This window comes from Zingiber officinale, chromosome 4A (genome assembly GCF_018446385.1).
Source record: "Zingiber officinale cultivar Zhangliang chromosome 4A, Zo_v1.1, whole genome shotgun sequence".
Classification (NCBI taxonomy): Eukaryota; Viridiplantae; Streptophyta; class Magnoliopsida; order Zingiberales; family Zingiberaceae; genus Zingiber; species Zingiber officinale.
This window is the reverse complement of record NC_055992.1, coordinates 152,516,940-152,532,375: the sequence shown is the minus strand read 5'-3', so window position 1 is coordinate 152,532,375 and position 15,436 is coordinate 152,516,940. Positions and strand designations below refer to the sequence as shown.

General features: G+C 40.6%; 2 protein-coding genes across 2 annotated transcripts; one reads left to right on the top strand and one right to left on the bottom strand.

Moving 5' to 3' along the window:
- Positions 1-1,464: 1,464 nt before the first annotated feature.
- On the top strand, positions 1,465-3,727 carry LOC121971727 (UV-B-induced protein At3g17800, chloroplastic-like). The gene is made up of 4 exons (XM_042523133.1): positions 1,465-1,617; positions 1,711-1,876; positions 1,938-2,221; positions 2,558-3,727. The coding sequence occupies exons 2-4, from the start codon at positions 1,742-1,744 to the stop codon at positions 3,372-3,374; spliced, it is 1,236 nt and encodes a 411-aa protein (XP_042379067.1). The 5' UTR covers positions 1,465-1,617; positions 1,711-1,741; the 3' UTR covers positions 3,375-3,727.
- A 1,029-nt stretch (positions 3,728-4,756) lies between these two features.
- Positions 4,757-9,033, bottom strand: LOC121971726 (phosphatidate cytidylyltransferase, mitochondrial-like). The gene is made up of 10 exons (XM_042523132.1): positions 8,840-9,033; positions 8,710-8,766; positions 8,564-8,623; positions 8,395-8,463; positions 8,225-8,317; positions 7,007-7,111; positions 6,833-6,910; positions 6,418-6,543; positions 5,239-5,332; positions 4,757-5,156 (listed from the first exon to the last, which is right to left on the bottom strand). The coding sequence occupies exons 1-10, from the start codon at positions 8,948-8,950 to the stop codon at positions 4,963-4,965; spliced, it is 987 nt and encodes a 328-aa protein (XP_042379066.1). The 5' UTR covers positions 8,951-9,033; the 3' UTR covers positions 4,757-4,962.
- Positions 9,034-15,436: the final 6,403 nt, after the last annotated feature.

The window sequence follows — 15,436 nt, the reverse complement described above, 5'->3', positions numbered from 1 at the left end:
ATGCTGATTGCGGATCTGCGGGAGATCGCTGTAAGTATTTACCGCATTTAATTAATTCGTCTATCATGCATTTAGAAAACATATTTACTACAGAATCTTGATACAATCGAGATAAATACCTCTCTCATGCATTAGTCACTATTCTAAAGGCTAGTAGTTACCCATGATTTACCTTTTTCGTGTTAACCCTGGGACGGATTGGTGAGGATGTTGGGGCGAGCCCAACCTCCTTTTGCCAACGAAAGTAAAACAGTATGGAGGGACCAAAAATTTTTTTTTCCTTCGGATGGATAGTTGGTCAGTGTAGGATGATATTGTCATCATGAGATTTATGAGTCAAATCTTGACTAATAATTAGGTGTCTATCTTCCTCATGTATTATTCAATTATTTAAGATTAATAGTTATTCATGATTTATTTTTTTTCATATTAATATAAAGATAGGTTGACGGAGACCCTAAAAGTAAGTAAATCATCTTTTGCCGTAATGGGATAAAGGAGGATTTGGTTTCATCTTCTAGTTTTATAAAAAAAATATACGTTTTTTTTCTAAAATCACTTTTACACCTTCTCTATTTTTTTTAAAAAAAAATACTATCTCTTTTTTTTTAAATAAATGTGAAAATATCAATCAAATACTCAGAAAATAAAAATAAAAAATAACCAAAAACGCTGCATAAGATTCTCCTCCTTTCATTATTTTTATTAATTATTTATTTTACCATAATTTTTGGGCTCTCAAGCAGGGTTTGACTTCTCTTCGTGTTGTGGCTGTGATGAGTTGTTGATTTGGTTTTTTAATGAAAAAATTATTATTATTTGTTTAACATCGAGGTGGATTTCTCCAGATGGAACTCGTGTGTCTGCCAAGAAAAGATCTTTTCTAAATGACAAAAAAATGGTCTCGCTCTAGAGAACTCATTAATATTTTTTTTTAAAAAAAAATTATTAGTATGTGCAATTTTATAAAAAAAAATAGCGGGGTAGTCATGAATAGGATGATAATTTATTTATTCGACTTCAATTATGACTCATCTAATCTTTGATTATAATATATGAATTCTATAAATATATTGTATCCAAGGAGGAAAATGTCGTAAAGAAATTATATTATCAGGAACAAACTTAGATTTATATTTAATTAAATATTTGTTATCCAAATTTAGTTAAATTATCAATATGTAAATATTTGAAAAATATAAAACTATTATAATAACATGTTTGGTTTAGGGTTTGATTTCAAACAAACTATGCAGCATTCAAATTACTCGCGGTGTCGAGCCGTTTTCGTGGACCCATAGAATTTCTTATACTCGTAGATGGTTGTAGAGGAAGACAATGATTGTTTATATTTGTTTGATATAAAATCAAATAAATAAAAAATAAATAAATTATATTAAAATGGCATAAATGTTAATATCTTAGACAATAGTGCCATTTATTTAGTTAGGCGCGGCACGACAATATTAAAACGGCACGGCGTGGTTCACCTTCGACTCCGTGGCAAAGTGGCAACTCGACCAATATTCTTACGACTCTCCTCCAATAGCTAAGCTCCGATCCATCCTCTTCATCTTGCTTCAGGAATCGGTTCTGCAGTTCTCACTTCTTCATCTGGTAATCGATCGTTCGTTCTTATTATGTTTCTTGAATCAGATTCTGTCGTGTTTCGACCTAATTGTGGGTTTGGTTTTTTTTTTTTTTTTTCAGATTGTTGGAGATCGTTCGCAGTTTTCGATTGATGGAAGCGGTGGCGAGCCTCCGATCTCCACAGATCCTCTATAAAAATACCGGCTTTGGCCGGAGTTCCTCCGTCTTCGCCGCCCATCGGATCGGTTTCCTGTCTTTCGAGTCCAAGGCCCGTCTCGGATTCAAGGTATTTGAAATAGACTCATTTGATAGATTATTCGATCTATTCATTTGATGAATTTTGGCAGGGGCATTTTCCGATCCATTTGTCAAAGCATGGACAGCAACGATTAGCTGCGCGGAGGAGTATTATTAGGGCATCATCGTCTTCCTCCATGGAGGATTCATCGCGGATTGCTCCCCTCCAGCTGGAGTCGCCAGTTGGGCAATTTCTATCTCAGATCCTTGTCAACCATCCTCATCTCTTACCTGCTGCCGTCGATCAGCAACTGGAGCAACTCCAGACTGATCGCGAGGCTGAGATGAACAAAGAGGAGCCTGCTCCTTCGGAGACTGATATTGTTTTATACAGGTAAAATATTTAGTTTTCTGCCGGAGAAATCCTATTTTTTCCAAATGATTGAAGAGATTCAGGTTTGCCTTGTATGAATTCTTAGCGAAATTGATATTCCTGTATTTGGTTGCAACATAAATTTGGAAGCTATTCAACCAAAATCGTTACTCCCTCTCAATCTTTAGCTATTTCCTTATTCTGTTTCATGGATGCTTATTCTGATAGGCTAGAATTATTATTCGATGAACCAAACAGAGGATTAAGGATTTCCAATCTCTGTCAATTCCAATTCTGTGAACGAACTAAGGGCTAAAACTGTTGGAAGAGATTTATGTACTTTCTTCTTTTTTATAGGAGAATTGCTGAGGTCAAAGCTAACGAGAGGATAAGGGCACTGGAAGAGATATTATATGCATTAGTTGTTCAAAAGTTTGTTGAAGCTGATGTTTCCTTGGTCCCTGCAATATCTCAATCAGATCCTTCCAGCAGGGTTGATCAGTGGCCATCCCAGGATGAAAAGCTTGAAAAGTTACATTCTTCTGAAGCTTACGAAATGATTAAGAATCACCTCGCTCTTATACTGGGGCAGCGGCTGGGTGACTCCGACTCGGTGGCGCCTATTAGCAAGCTTAGGGTTGGCCAAGTTTATGCTGCTTCTGTCATGTATGGCTACTTCCTCAAGAGAGTAGACCAAAGATTCCAACTTGAGAAATCAATGAAGATTCTCCCCTGGGGATCAGATGAAGAGGAGAGTGCTACTAGGCAAGCAATCCCAGATGAGTCAAGACCATCCACTCGAACAGAATTAACTCATCACGAGGCATCATCATGGTCTTCACCAGGCTTTACCCAAGGTGGGCTTGGGAATGGAATGAAACCCTGTCGGCTGCGGTCCTATGTCATGTCCTTTGATTCTGATACTCTTCAAAGATGCGCTACAATTAGATCAAAGGAAGCCTTTAGCATAATTGAGAAGCACACTGAGGCTCTGTTTGGGAGGCCTGAGATTGTCATCACACCAGAAGGAACTATTGATTCTTCCAAGGATGAGCTCATTAAGATCAGTTTTGCAGGTTTGAGGAGCCTTATCTTGGAGGCTGTAACTTTTGGATCTTTCCTTTGGGATGTCGAAACCTACATAGATTGTAGGTATCATTTTGTGACTAACTAGTTAATCCACTGTTAGACTTGAACGGATTGATGATATGAAGGTGCAACAATTTCCATAGGTAGTGTTCAGATGGTAGCAATGACTAATGTAAGTTGTGTAATTGTCAGGTCCATCACATAGTAGATGGTCATTGTTACTTCCAGCTATTTCGGTAATATCGTGAGGTTATTACATATAATACGAAATGCATTGTGTTAGGTACTTAGGTCCCCTATTGCTTGTTCAAGATGCAAATCTTGTTCTTACTAAAACTTTTATTGTTTCTTAAATAACTGTTTAGTATTGACTGAATTTTATCACAAGCATTGGAATTTATCTCTTTCATTTTTATCAAATTTATGCATGTAACCTGCTCTCTTCTTGAAACATATTATGATATATTTTGATATGTAAGAACTTACTTTGTTGTTATTATGGATTGCTTGTTGCCATTCCCTTGTACTAAAAAAGGTGACATTTGTGTTGGCTAAACAGCACATGTGATGTGGTGAAGAGTGCAGATCAAACATCATCACAGATTAGAGGTTGATTAATGTACTTATCAGCTTGATCCACAGCTTTGTCCAGACTTCTTTGCAGATCAAACAACATCATCACATGTGATATGATTCTTTAATCAGATGCTAGGTAATCAATTGTTGTGATGGATCTAAGTATGATCCGATATTATTGAATAGTCAAAGTCACAAACTGTCTAGAAATTAATCAAAGGTCAGATACGCTTGCAAACTCATAATGTTGATGATGCATTCCAACTTAAAAGTTCAAAATGATGATTAAATTCAATTAGTTTTTATAGCATGCATACCTAACTGATTAAATTTGTTCATCTCTGCTTTTACGTTCGCTTGCATTTCTTCACTGGATTAGTTTTTGTCTAGTGTTCCAAGTGTTTTGTAGCAAGGCTTGTGAAGCAAAAATCATATTGTCACTTCATAAGAATTATTTGTGTTAGTTTGATTGTTGAACAATCACAGTTTTATCCTTAAATTGATCCAAATGTGACTGTGTTTCATGTGATAATAAACTCTGTTTGATCTAAATGCCATAATTGACTCCAAGTTATTTCAACCTAACTAGTTGAAACGGCAAGTCCTATTTAATGCCAATAAATTAAAAAAAAACATGATAAAATTTGCGTGAGACTATTCAAGAGACTTAAAATACAATCTGCATTACCCGCGTAAAGATGCACCTACTAGAAACATTTGTCTATTGGGTTAAATTAAGTTGGTTTCTTAATGTGATAATAAACTCTGTTTGATCTAAATGCCATAATTGACTCCAAGTTATTTCAACCTAACTAGTTGAAACGGCAAGTCCTATTTAATGTCAATAAATTTAAAAAAACCATGATAAAATTTGGGTGAGACTATTCAAGAGACTTAAAATATAATCTGCATTACCCACGTAAAGATGCACCTACTAGAAACATTTGTCTATTGGCTTAAATTAAGTTGGTTTCTTAAATCATTCTCAATTTCTGAGAAAAAACAGCATCTTTTATTGGAATCCTTTGTCAATGCCATCTTTTGTAAATATGAAAAAACAAATGGCATGCTGAAGAGAACTTCATTGAATGGAACCGCTACGCTGTTCTAGATTTCCATGCCTTCGATAATTTTCTTGAGAAATACCGTGCAGCATTAACACCTCCAGTAGCAATCAGTCCAGATATCGCTTGCCTTCCGCTAGACATCATCACAATACGTCTCAAAGTATTTGTCACAAGGCTAGCAGCTAACTCTCTGGAAGCGACGATGTTACAGGGTTTCACAATTCCTGTAGTAGCACACACCTTATTTTTGTATGCTTAAAACAACATTAACTAAAACACTTATATCCACACGGTGAGAACCATTACCTTCTGCATTCATCTTATGCTTCAAGCTCAATTGGCTTTGGATGGCCCAGGGAAGAGAACATAGGTGATTGTTCGTCGCAGATGAGCCGCAGTCCTACTTAATTGTCAGTATTGCTAAATCAATAACCATTACCATTAGCTAAAACATTGTCCAATGGCGAACTATATATAACAAACAATAATAAATTAGCTAGATGAACCTTACCCTACCCAGTGAATTCTACCTAAATGTTATGTCGCTAGTGATGCCCATATCTTAGATCAATTTTAGCTGTGTTAATTAGAATTCTCTTTGATGATCCGTTTCTCTTACTGCAGTTTCAATCAATTTTAGATGTCATTCCCCTAGTTTTTTTGTTTGTTTAACATTCAGATGGTAAGTCATTTGCTAAGGGTTCTATAGAAGTAACTAGACAATTTTGGAGGATAGACGAACATAGGCACTGGCCAGGGATTTACATTGGATGACATTAGATCTTCCAATGGACTTCCGACAGATTACCAAACCAACTGCAGAGAACACTCAACTCTCGGGTTAAAGTCTAGGCAACAAGAAATCTCCACCTTGGACTTATTCACTCCACTTTGATCCAATCCTTCCGTACAATCTCCACTTCAACTCAAACCTTTCACATAAACTTTAGCTTAGCCCTTGACAATGCCACTGCAACTGTCTGAACCCAATCAAGAATTATCCAATTGTTTGCAGCAAAAGCTTATGATCCTTGAATCTTATCCAACTCACCTTGGACAAGTTGCTAACAACCCAGACAAACCGCACCCATTCTGGTTGAACGTTGCCCACTTGAGTTGAGTTCCACATACCTTGGTCAGGCTAAAGCCAGTTCGAGCAACATTAACCCAATTTTGGTTCTCTCATTCCCACATGCCTTCTTTCTACTATAGTCAAGAATCTGCATTTCACCATATCCAGAAGCAATCCTATCACCTTGACCTCCTCTAGCAGTCTAGCTCACCACCCAAAACTAAAATCTGAGTTGAGATCAAAATCCTAACAAACTTAACTGTCATGACTTGATTGCATCTGTTTTGACTGCATCAACCGGGGCTTCGAAATAGGGGGGAAAAAATCAAAAGAGAGAACAAAAACATATGAACTCGAGTTTGCACAAAACTTTAACTTGGGATAGTGAAATTATATAGAGTTAACGAAGAAACCTGCTCGAATTTATCATGGTGACTCTCCAAAGTAATTTTGAGTAGCCCTTCAGATGCATACTCTTCTAGTATTGGCTTATACATAGATTGGAATAATGTAAAACTCCCACGGATTATATTCTTTACCTGGAAATCAAACATATATCACAAGAAAGTCAAAATATGATCAAATTTGGTAAAACAAGAAGTGGAAATAAGATTTTTTATTTCCAATTGACTTGTAAAAGAAGTAACTATTTTTCCAGCAATACATGGCAAGCAAACAGAAGCATTGGTAATAGGATTTAAACATGAATGTATAGAATTGCCGATTCCACTTAGAATGGCATCAACTGTAGAACTGAGCTGACATTTAACATATATTATGGAGTCGCAAACAAACATTTCAATGAGTGAAACAGTGTATTTCACTAACCTTATTCTTGTCCTCTGCAAAAAGCATTCTCAAATCACCCTTGTAGGAGAGACCACAGATTGTAGCATATAGATCTTCCTAAATCATGAGCTTAACAAAAAGGTAAGGAGATTTGCAGGGACAAAAGGACTATATTAGAAACTAAAAGAACATGTTGAACCGGTAAAACCACACCTCACTAAATTTAGCTGGCAAAAGGAGGAGTGAAGCAGAAGTTGCTGCCTTCAAATTAAGCAAGTTGACCTTTCGTATGCCCCAGTTATCAACTATAAAATGAACCTAAGGGAGAAAACTTTGCAATTACATATACATGTTAAAGGTGTACTAAACAATTATTATATGAATATATGCTCAATCAAGTATCTAGAAGAAACAATTCTATTAAAATGATAAAGAAAGGAAAAGTACACTTCGATGAATTCAGAAGCATCATGAACTACAAAGGTGATATACAAAATAACCTAATTAGCATCTACAAACGGTTGTATATATAAATAGAATCGCTAGAAAGCAACATTTAATTAAAGCATATGATTGTCTGTGTTTCATAAAAATAGCTGTTTCATAACAAACTACAAAATCACATGTATTTTCATCTTTTGAAACTCTACTACCTGTGAGATTTTTTAAGACTTAGGATGCCGCCATCGTAGCTTGTCATGATAATAGCACAAGTATAGAAAATGCCCCAACTTCTGAAGACATACTTCAGATAGTCTTATCTTTAAATTACAAAAAAAAAATCCAGAACTTGATTTAATCCTCTGGTCATCTTTGAGCAGAATTTCTTACTTGTATCATGACATATAACATGTATCATAACAATAAAATAAGATAAAATTTATTTAAGCATAGATGATGATATAGTAGGAGATAAAGCTCAATAACGTACACTTAATGGGATAAGACTTGGTTGTTGTTGTTGTTGTTTGTGTCATGACATACATCTTGCAAAAACAGCACAAAGAAATGTACTCAGTATATGTGCAACCACAACTAATTCCAAAGCTATGCTCCTTGCTTCAGTCGACTCATTTTTACTGCATGGCATGCATTTACAGTGAACTGATTTCTACCATGCTAGATTAGACAGAGACTTTTTGGAGTTACTAAAACTCAACTTACATCGAAAAACACAAGGTAAACAAAGAAATTGTGAATCTCTCTCATCAAAAGTTAATTACTTCAAATGACCCAGATCTACAAAGATCAGTGGTAGTGGAGGAAGGATCATGAGAATGCATTACATAGTTTCACGCGGACCAACAAAAGAAAATGAGCAAGAAAATATCATAGAATATCATAAGGACACAAAAAAGGAGATGAATGTTAAGTCATTGATAATGAGCCAAGTCGCAAAATAACCAAGAACCACCTCAAGGAACGACATACAGGTTTCTGCAAACGGCCGCTCAGATAAAACCTATTCCATGTCAGCACATCCATAGCCAAATCATGCATCCGCACGACTCCATACTTGATATTCTGTCAAATACCAAAAATTCAAGAGCAAAAAGAAAATTCCAAGCACAAAGAAACTTGAAAACAGCAAACCAGACAACCTTATCCCTCCACACCACAAAGGGGTTGAAGTGCACGCCAACGCCAATTCTGTCAGCAACCCAGTTGACCTAAACCCCAAAGAAATCACTCAAACGCGCCGCACCTAAATAAAACCCAAGATCCCATTCCCAAGCAGCCACAATCGAGTATGTGCTCAAGGAAACTTACCGCCGTCGGCCCGAGCCGCGCCATCCATTTAGAGTAATGGTGTCCGTTCCTTTCCAAATTCTGGAATTTCACTCAATCACAATACTACTGAAAGCTGGATTCATTATGCAACCAGGAAAAAAGATTACAAGGATACAAGAACGTACTTCCGCGTGCCATTGTACAGGGTCTGCAACGCCCAAGATGTAATCTACCATGGAGGTCTAGAAAGTTCCAAAACAGGGAGATTGGAGCAGCGACCTAAGGAATCAAAGAAGATTAATTAGGGGGGTTTACCTTGTCCGTGTTGTTGGGGAGGAGGGAGGATCCGTACGCACAGCAGAAATCGACGGGAGGGAGAAGCTCGAGGGGGCCAGCGAGTTCCGCCGCCCTTTGACCAGCTTCCATTGCCGCTTCAGTTGGACGAGGCTGCAGGAGAACGCTGCCGAGACGAAGACTGGGTATTTATAGAACTCCGCGACAGAAGAAAGGGATCCTTCAGCTCTAGGGGTTTCTCGGCGACAAACTCGACGAGATGGCTCGATTAATTGGTTCGGGTGTACGATCAAACTCTGGCTCGGTGAACCGGTCTGCTGACTCGACGGTCTAATTAAGTTAGCGCTCTGGATCAGTTGATGTCCTTTGTTTTTAATTCATTTTTTTAATATTTTACCGAACAGTAAAATATTCCATCTTGGAAAATTTTGCGTGCACTAATTAAAAATAAAATTTTAAACGCAGTTCAAAAAAAAAAAAAATCTTTATTATCGCTCCTCAACAAATATAATAAATATTAATTTATCTAATTATTCTTAATACTTTTAGATTCTTCTTAAATTCAGCCTATTAACTTAGAATCTAATATATTTTTTATTAAATTAAGAACGATTTTTTTTTCACCTTAATTGAATGAAAAATATACTAGATTTTCTTTAAATGATGCTGAATTTAGGAGGAATTCTATTAAGTAGGGAAAAAGTTTTACTCAATTTGATAGAAAATATACTAGATTCTAGTTTAAAGTGCTGAATTTAATCCGAATTATACTCATTTTTAGACTTTTGTACTTAAAAAATATGAGGAGTAATTTTGATAGAAAATATACTCGATTTTATTTTAAAGTGTTGACTTTAAGAGTAATTATACTCATTTTTAGATTTTTTATACTTAGAAAATCTGAGAGGTGATTAGAAAGTTGTGCTCAATTTGATAGAAAATATACTCGATTCTAGTTTAAAGTACTGGATTTAACAATAATTATACCCATTTTTCGACTTTTTGTACATAAAAAATATATGAGGGACAATTTTGATAGAAAATATACTCAATTTTATTTTAAACTGCTGAATTTAAGATGAATTATATTCATTTTTGAACTTGTTGTACTTAAAAAATCTGAGGGACAATGAGGTAATGATATTTGTATGAGAGAGTTGAAGCCAATAAAAAAAATGATAATCTCAGTTAATCTCATTGACTATCTTTGGGGTGACCAGTCCAGCCCTACGGAAATTTCTCACCGATCACCAGGACAAATAAGAAAGTACACGCGGCGGCCAGCCTAGAAGCCCAGCATCCTTTGGTTACACCCCCCCATTTAGAGGAACAAATACGTCGTAGCTGGGGTTCGAACCGCATATGCTTGGATGACATCCTGGATATCTTACTACGACACCATAACCTTGGGAATAAGTTGAAGCAAATAAAATTTTATATAAAATGGAAACATTTTTTTTTTTGAATATGGATTTCCGTTTTTTTTTAATATGGATCAGTTGGACTTCCGTTTCAGATTTATATGGATTTCCGGTGATTTTCTTGTACGGAATTCCGAGGTCAATTTGGGGACTGGACAGGGACGGAACATCTCCAGACAACAATTAGGTATGATGTTATTTTGGTAAGTGTTGATACTTGTAGTAATATCTGTGATATAATTTAACAGATATGAGGAGATCTACACGTATTGCTGCGAGACGTGGTGCTGGACAGCCACCTACGAGGACTTTGGGATCTCTGGATATGCTAGAGATGCCTACTGAGGCTGAGCCTGTCAGTCAGGGACAGACTCAGCATATTGCGGGCGCGTCGGACTCTCAGACCCCGATGGCTCCCTTAGAGGTACCTACCTCGGCTGCACCGACTGGATCCACCCCTACCGTATTTTCGGTACCACCGGGGGTACTATTGGCATACCCGACACCGGCTCCAGCCCAGCCTATGGCGTACTCGGCACCACTGCCACCTGGACCTACCATGTACGCGACACCAGCGGCACCTGTGCCCCCAGTACATACGGTGTACCCAGCAGCACCTGCATCAGGGATGCCGGCTACACCACATCCGGTACCATTACCTACTGTACCTCCAGTCGCGACCACCTATGTTCACCCTACAGTGCCACCGACGGCATATACTCCAGTTTACCCAGCAACACCGGGAGTATTTCCTCCGGTCTATTCAGCGGTACCACCTGTAGCACCAGCTCCAGTGGTTCCGCCAGTTCCTACAGCTGTTCCGACACACCTCACTGACATGGTTGCGGCACGAGCCAGGATTCCAGCGTTGGCAGAGTCGATGAAGAGTCGATTTACACTCTTCCGAGGAGACCGTAATCCGAGTGTGGCCCTGTCTTGGATTGAGACTATGGAGCGGACCTTCTTCTATATGGCTTGCTCCGAGTGGGAGAAAGCAGAGTTGGCTGCTTTTCATTTACGGGACGCAGTCGGCACCTGGTGGATTACTCAGCGTTCCATCATCGGCGAGCAGAACATCACTTGGGCCAGATTCAGAGAGGCTTTTGAGAGCCGTTTCTTTCCACGAGCTTATCAGATGGCTCGCCGGCAGGATTTCCTGAGTCTGCGACAGAACAATCGGATAGTGACTGAGTATAATGCAGAGTTTGACAGATTGGCCAGATTTTGTCCAGATCTTGTTGCTGAGGATAGTTCGCGTATGCAGCAGTTCATTCAGGGGCTGGATGGACATTTGTAAGTAAGACTTGCCGGTCTTGGTACCACATCCTATCTGGAGACTTTAGACAGAGCCCTATTGATTGAGTCAGCGCAGCAGAGAGCGTTTCCAGATAGAAAAAGGAAACAACCGGGTCAGACATCTGGGCAGATCCAGCAGCCTCAGGCTACACCACAGCAGAGCAGGCGTAGTCGGTCAGATCAAGGTACATCTGGGGTATCACATAAGCCTCAGAAATCAGGGCAGTCTTCTTCAGGACGTTTCCTGTCTCCACAGCAGAACCGGAAACAACCCGCCAGCGACATTCGCTGTTTCAGATGTGGGTCCAGAGATCATATCACCTCAGCCTGCTCTCTGGGACAATCAGTTTGCTTTCATTGCAAACTGCCTGGGCACCAAAGCCGAGATTGTCCGCAGAAGACTCAGCATATAACTTCCGGAGGGTCTGATCATGGAGGACAATCCAGTCAATCCGGAACTTATCGAGGAGGGCGTAGAGCCCAACCTTCGCATGGCCAGCAGCGGAGTGCTCCCCCTGCAGCAGTTGCATTTAGCATGTTCGGACAGGAGTACCCCAGTACTCCCATTGTACCCCAGAGCTCCGTTCCGGGATCTCATTATCTGACGCAGGGGCAGTATCAGCTACAGTCCCAGCCACATGATCAGTATCAGACGCAGTCTCAGCCATCGGTACAGTATCAGTCGCCACCCTCTCAGACTTCTCTGGCGCAGTATCCAGTACCACTTCAGTAGCGGGCTCCTGCTCAGACGCAGTCGTCACAGGCAGCGTTACCACCTCTTGCTCCGCCAGAGACTGGGCGTATTCATGCGATGACCAGAGAGGATGCGCAGCAAGCCGACGGATCCGTTTTCCGCGGTATGATTTCTATTTATGCCTTATCTGCAGATATACTAATAGATATTGGTAGCTCGCATTCTTTTATATCTCGTACTTTTATGCGGGAGATTGGTAGATTACCCACTTGCAGACCCTAGCGATTGACTATCTCTCTACCGTCCGGTGATACTTTGGGTGCCACCCAAGAGGTCAGAGGTTGCCCGTTAGATTTTGGCAACCTAATACTTACGGTGGATCTTTTAGTATTGGAAATGGTCGATTTTGATATTATACTTGTCATGGACTGTTTGTCAGCATATCATGCCACTGTTGATTGCCAGACGAGGGTGGTCACATTCCGACCTCCGAACCAACCCTCGTGGGATTTCACTGGCATCAGAGACGATGGCATATCGATCATTTCGGCGATTCAGGCTCAGAAGCTGTTGTCACATGGCTGTCAGGGTTTTCTGTTATCTTTGATTAGTACTGAGGACAGCCGTAGTTCAAGCTCTCCGACGTTCCTATAGTCCGTGAGTACCCAGATATATTCCCAGAGGAGTTGCCAGGTTTGCCTCCCAGAAGGCAAGTGGAGTTCGCTATTGAGTTGATTCCGGGGATCGCACCGGCATCGAAAGCTCCTTATCGTATGGCAACAAAAGCGTTGAACGAGCTGAAGGTTCAACTCCAGGAGCTTTTGGATAGGGGATTTATTCGCCCTAGTGTTTCTCCATGGGGTTCTCCGATGTTATTTGTCAAGAAAAAGGGCGGCACCATGAGGTTATGTATTGACTACAGACAGCTGAATGCAGTGACCATCATAAATAAATATCCATTACCACAGATCGAGGATTTGTTTGATCAGCTCAGAGGTACATCAGTGTATTCTAAGATCGATCTGCGATCTGGATATCATCAGCTGAGAGTCAGAGACTCAGATATTCAAAAGATAGCTTTTCGTACCAGATACGGTCATTATGAGTTTTTGGTGATGCCATTTGGGCTTACCAATGCTCCAGCGGTGTTTATGGATTTGATGAACCGTATCTTTCTGGAGTATCTTGATTAGTTTGTTATCGTTTTCATTGATGACATATTGGTCTACTCGCGTTCCGAGGAGGAGCATGCACAACATCTTCGCATAGTTTTGGAGACACTTAGACGACATCAGCTGTACGCGAAGTTCAGCAAGTGTGCATTCTGGCTATCCTCAGTCAGTTTTCTGGGACATGTGGTCTCTAGCAGAGGTATTTCAGTAGACCCTCAGAAGATCGAGGCTGTCACCAACTGGGAGCAGCCGAAGTCAGTACAGGAGATCCGTAGTTTTCTAGGACTGGCCGGATATTATCGACGTTTTGTCGAGGGTTTCTCGCGTATTGCTATGCCGCTGACACGTCTTACCAGGAAAGGCGTGAAGTTCACGTGGTCCGAGGATTGCGAGACCAGCTTTCAGGAGCTGAAGCGGAGATTAGTGTCGGCTCCAGTTTTGGTTTTACCTTCTGGAGAGGATGGATTTGTACTCTACACCGACGCGTCTCTTCAGGGTTTGGGCGTTGTTCTGATGCAGCACGGCAGGGTAGTCTCCTATACTTCTCGACAGTTGAAGGAGCATGAGAAGAACTACCCAGTTCATGATCTGGAGTTAGCTGCCATCATCTTTGCTCTGAAGCTTTGGCGGCATTATTTATACGGCATTACATTTGAGATTCTCACTGATCATAAGAGTCTTAAATATATTTTTACTCAGAAGGAGCTTAATCTCCGACAGAGGAGATGGATGGAGTTCCTGAAGGATTACGATTGTACCATTAGCTACCACCCGGGGAAAGCTAATGTGGTTGCAGATGCACTAAGTAGGAAGCCTAGAGGGACTTTGGCTTGCCACCGAGTTTCAGTTACAAACTTGGTTCAGGGTTTCTTCGAATTAGAACTTGAGGAGAGGGACATACAGAGCAGGGTATACTTGTTACCATGGTTGCTCAGTCGTCGATCTGGACGAGGATCCAAGAGGCCCAGGCTGGTGATCAGCATTTACAGTTCATTAACAGTCGGATAGCTTCCGGGCAGCATACCGAGTTTACACGAGACGAGGAGGGTATTATATACTTCCGAGGCAGATTGTACGTACCTCAGTCTCATCCGGTCTTACAGGAGCTAATTCAGGAGGCTCATCGCTCTCGATTTGCGATCCACCCAGGCGGGACCCGTATGTATCGAGATTTGAGACGTTCCTACTGGTGGAACGGTATGAAGAAAGACATCGCAGAATTTGTAGCTAGATGTCTTGTCTGTCAGCAGGTGAAGGCTAAGCACCAAAGACCTGCCGGATTACTTCAGCGGATTCCTATTCCCGAGTGAAAATGGGAACATATTACTATGGATTTTGTGGTGGGATTGCCGAGGACACAACGAGGCCATGACGCGATTTGGGTAATCGTTGATCGATTAACCAAATCCGCACACTTCTTAGCGATCCGGAGGACTGATCCCCTGGATCGATTGACAGATCTATATTACCAGGAGATCATCAGATTACACGGTGTTCCATTGACTATCATTTCGGATAGAGACCCCCGGTTCACATCTCGTTTCTGACAGAGTCTGCAGCAGGCCTTGGGCACGCAACTCCGATTTAGTACAGCTTTCCATCCGCAGACAGATGGACAGTCAGAGCGGACCATTCAGACTTTAGAGGACCTGCTGAGGTCGTGTGTTATGGATTTCGGAGGCAGTTGGGAGGACCACTTGCCATTGGTAGAGTTCGCCTACAACAACAGCTTTCATTCGGCTATCCAAATGACACCGTTTGAGGCGTTGTATGGTAGGTCTTGTCGGACACCCACCCTCTGGGATGAGGTTGGAGAGGCCCAGCTGTTGGGACCTCATAGAGCTCAGCAGGAGGCAGAGTTGGTCCGTATTATCAGACATAGGATGTCAGAGGCGCAGGACCGCCAGAAGAGTTATGCTGATCGGAGACGCAGACCTTTGGAGTTCTCTATTGGTGATCATGTTTTTCTACGAGTTTCACCCACGAAAGGGGTGAAGAGATTTGGCCTCAGAGGTAAGCTAGCTCCGCGGTACAT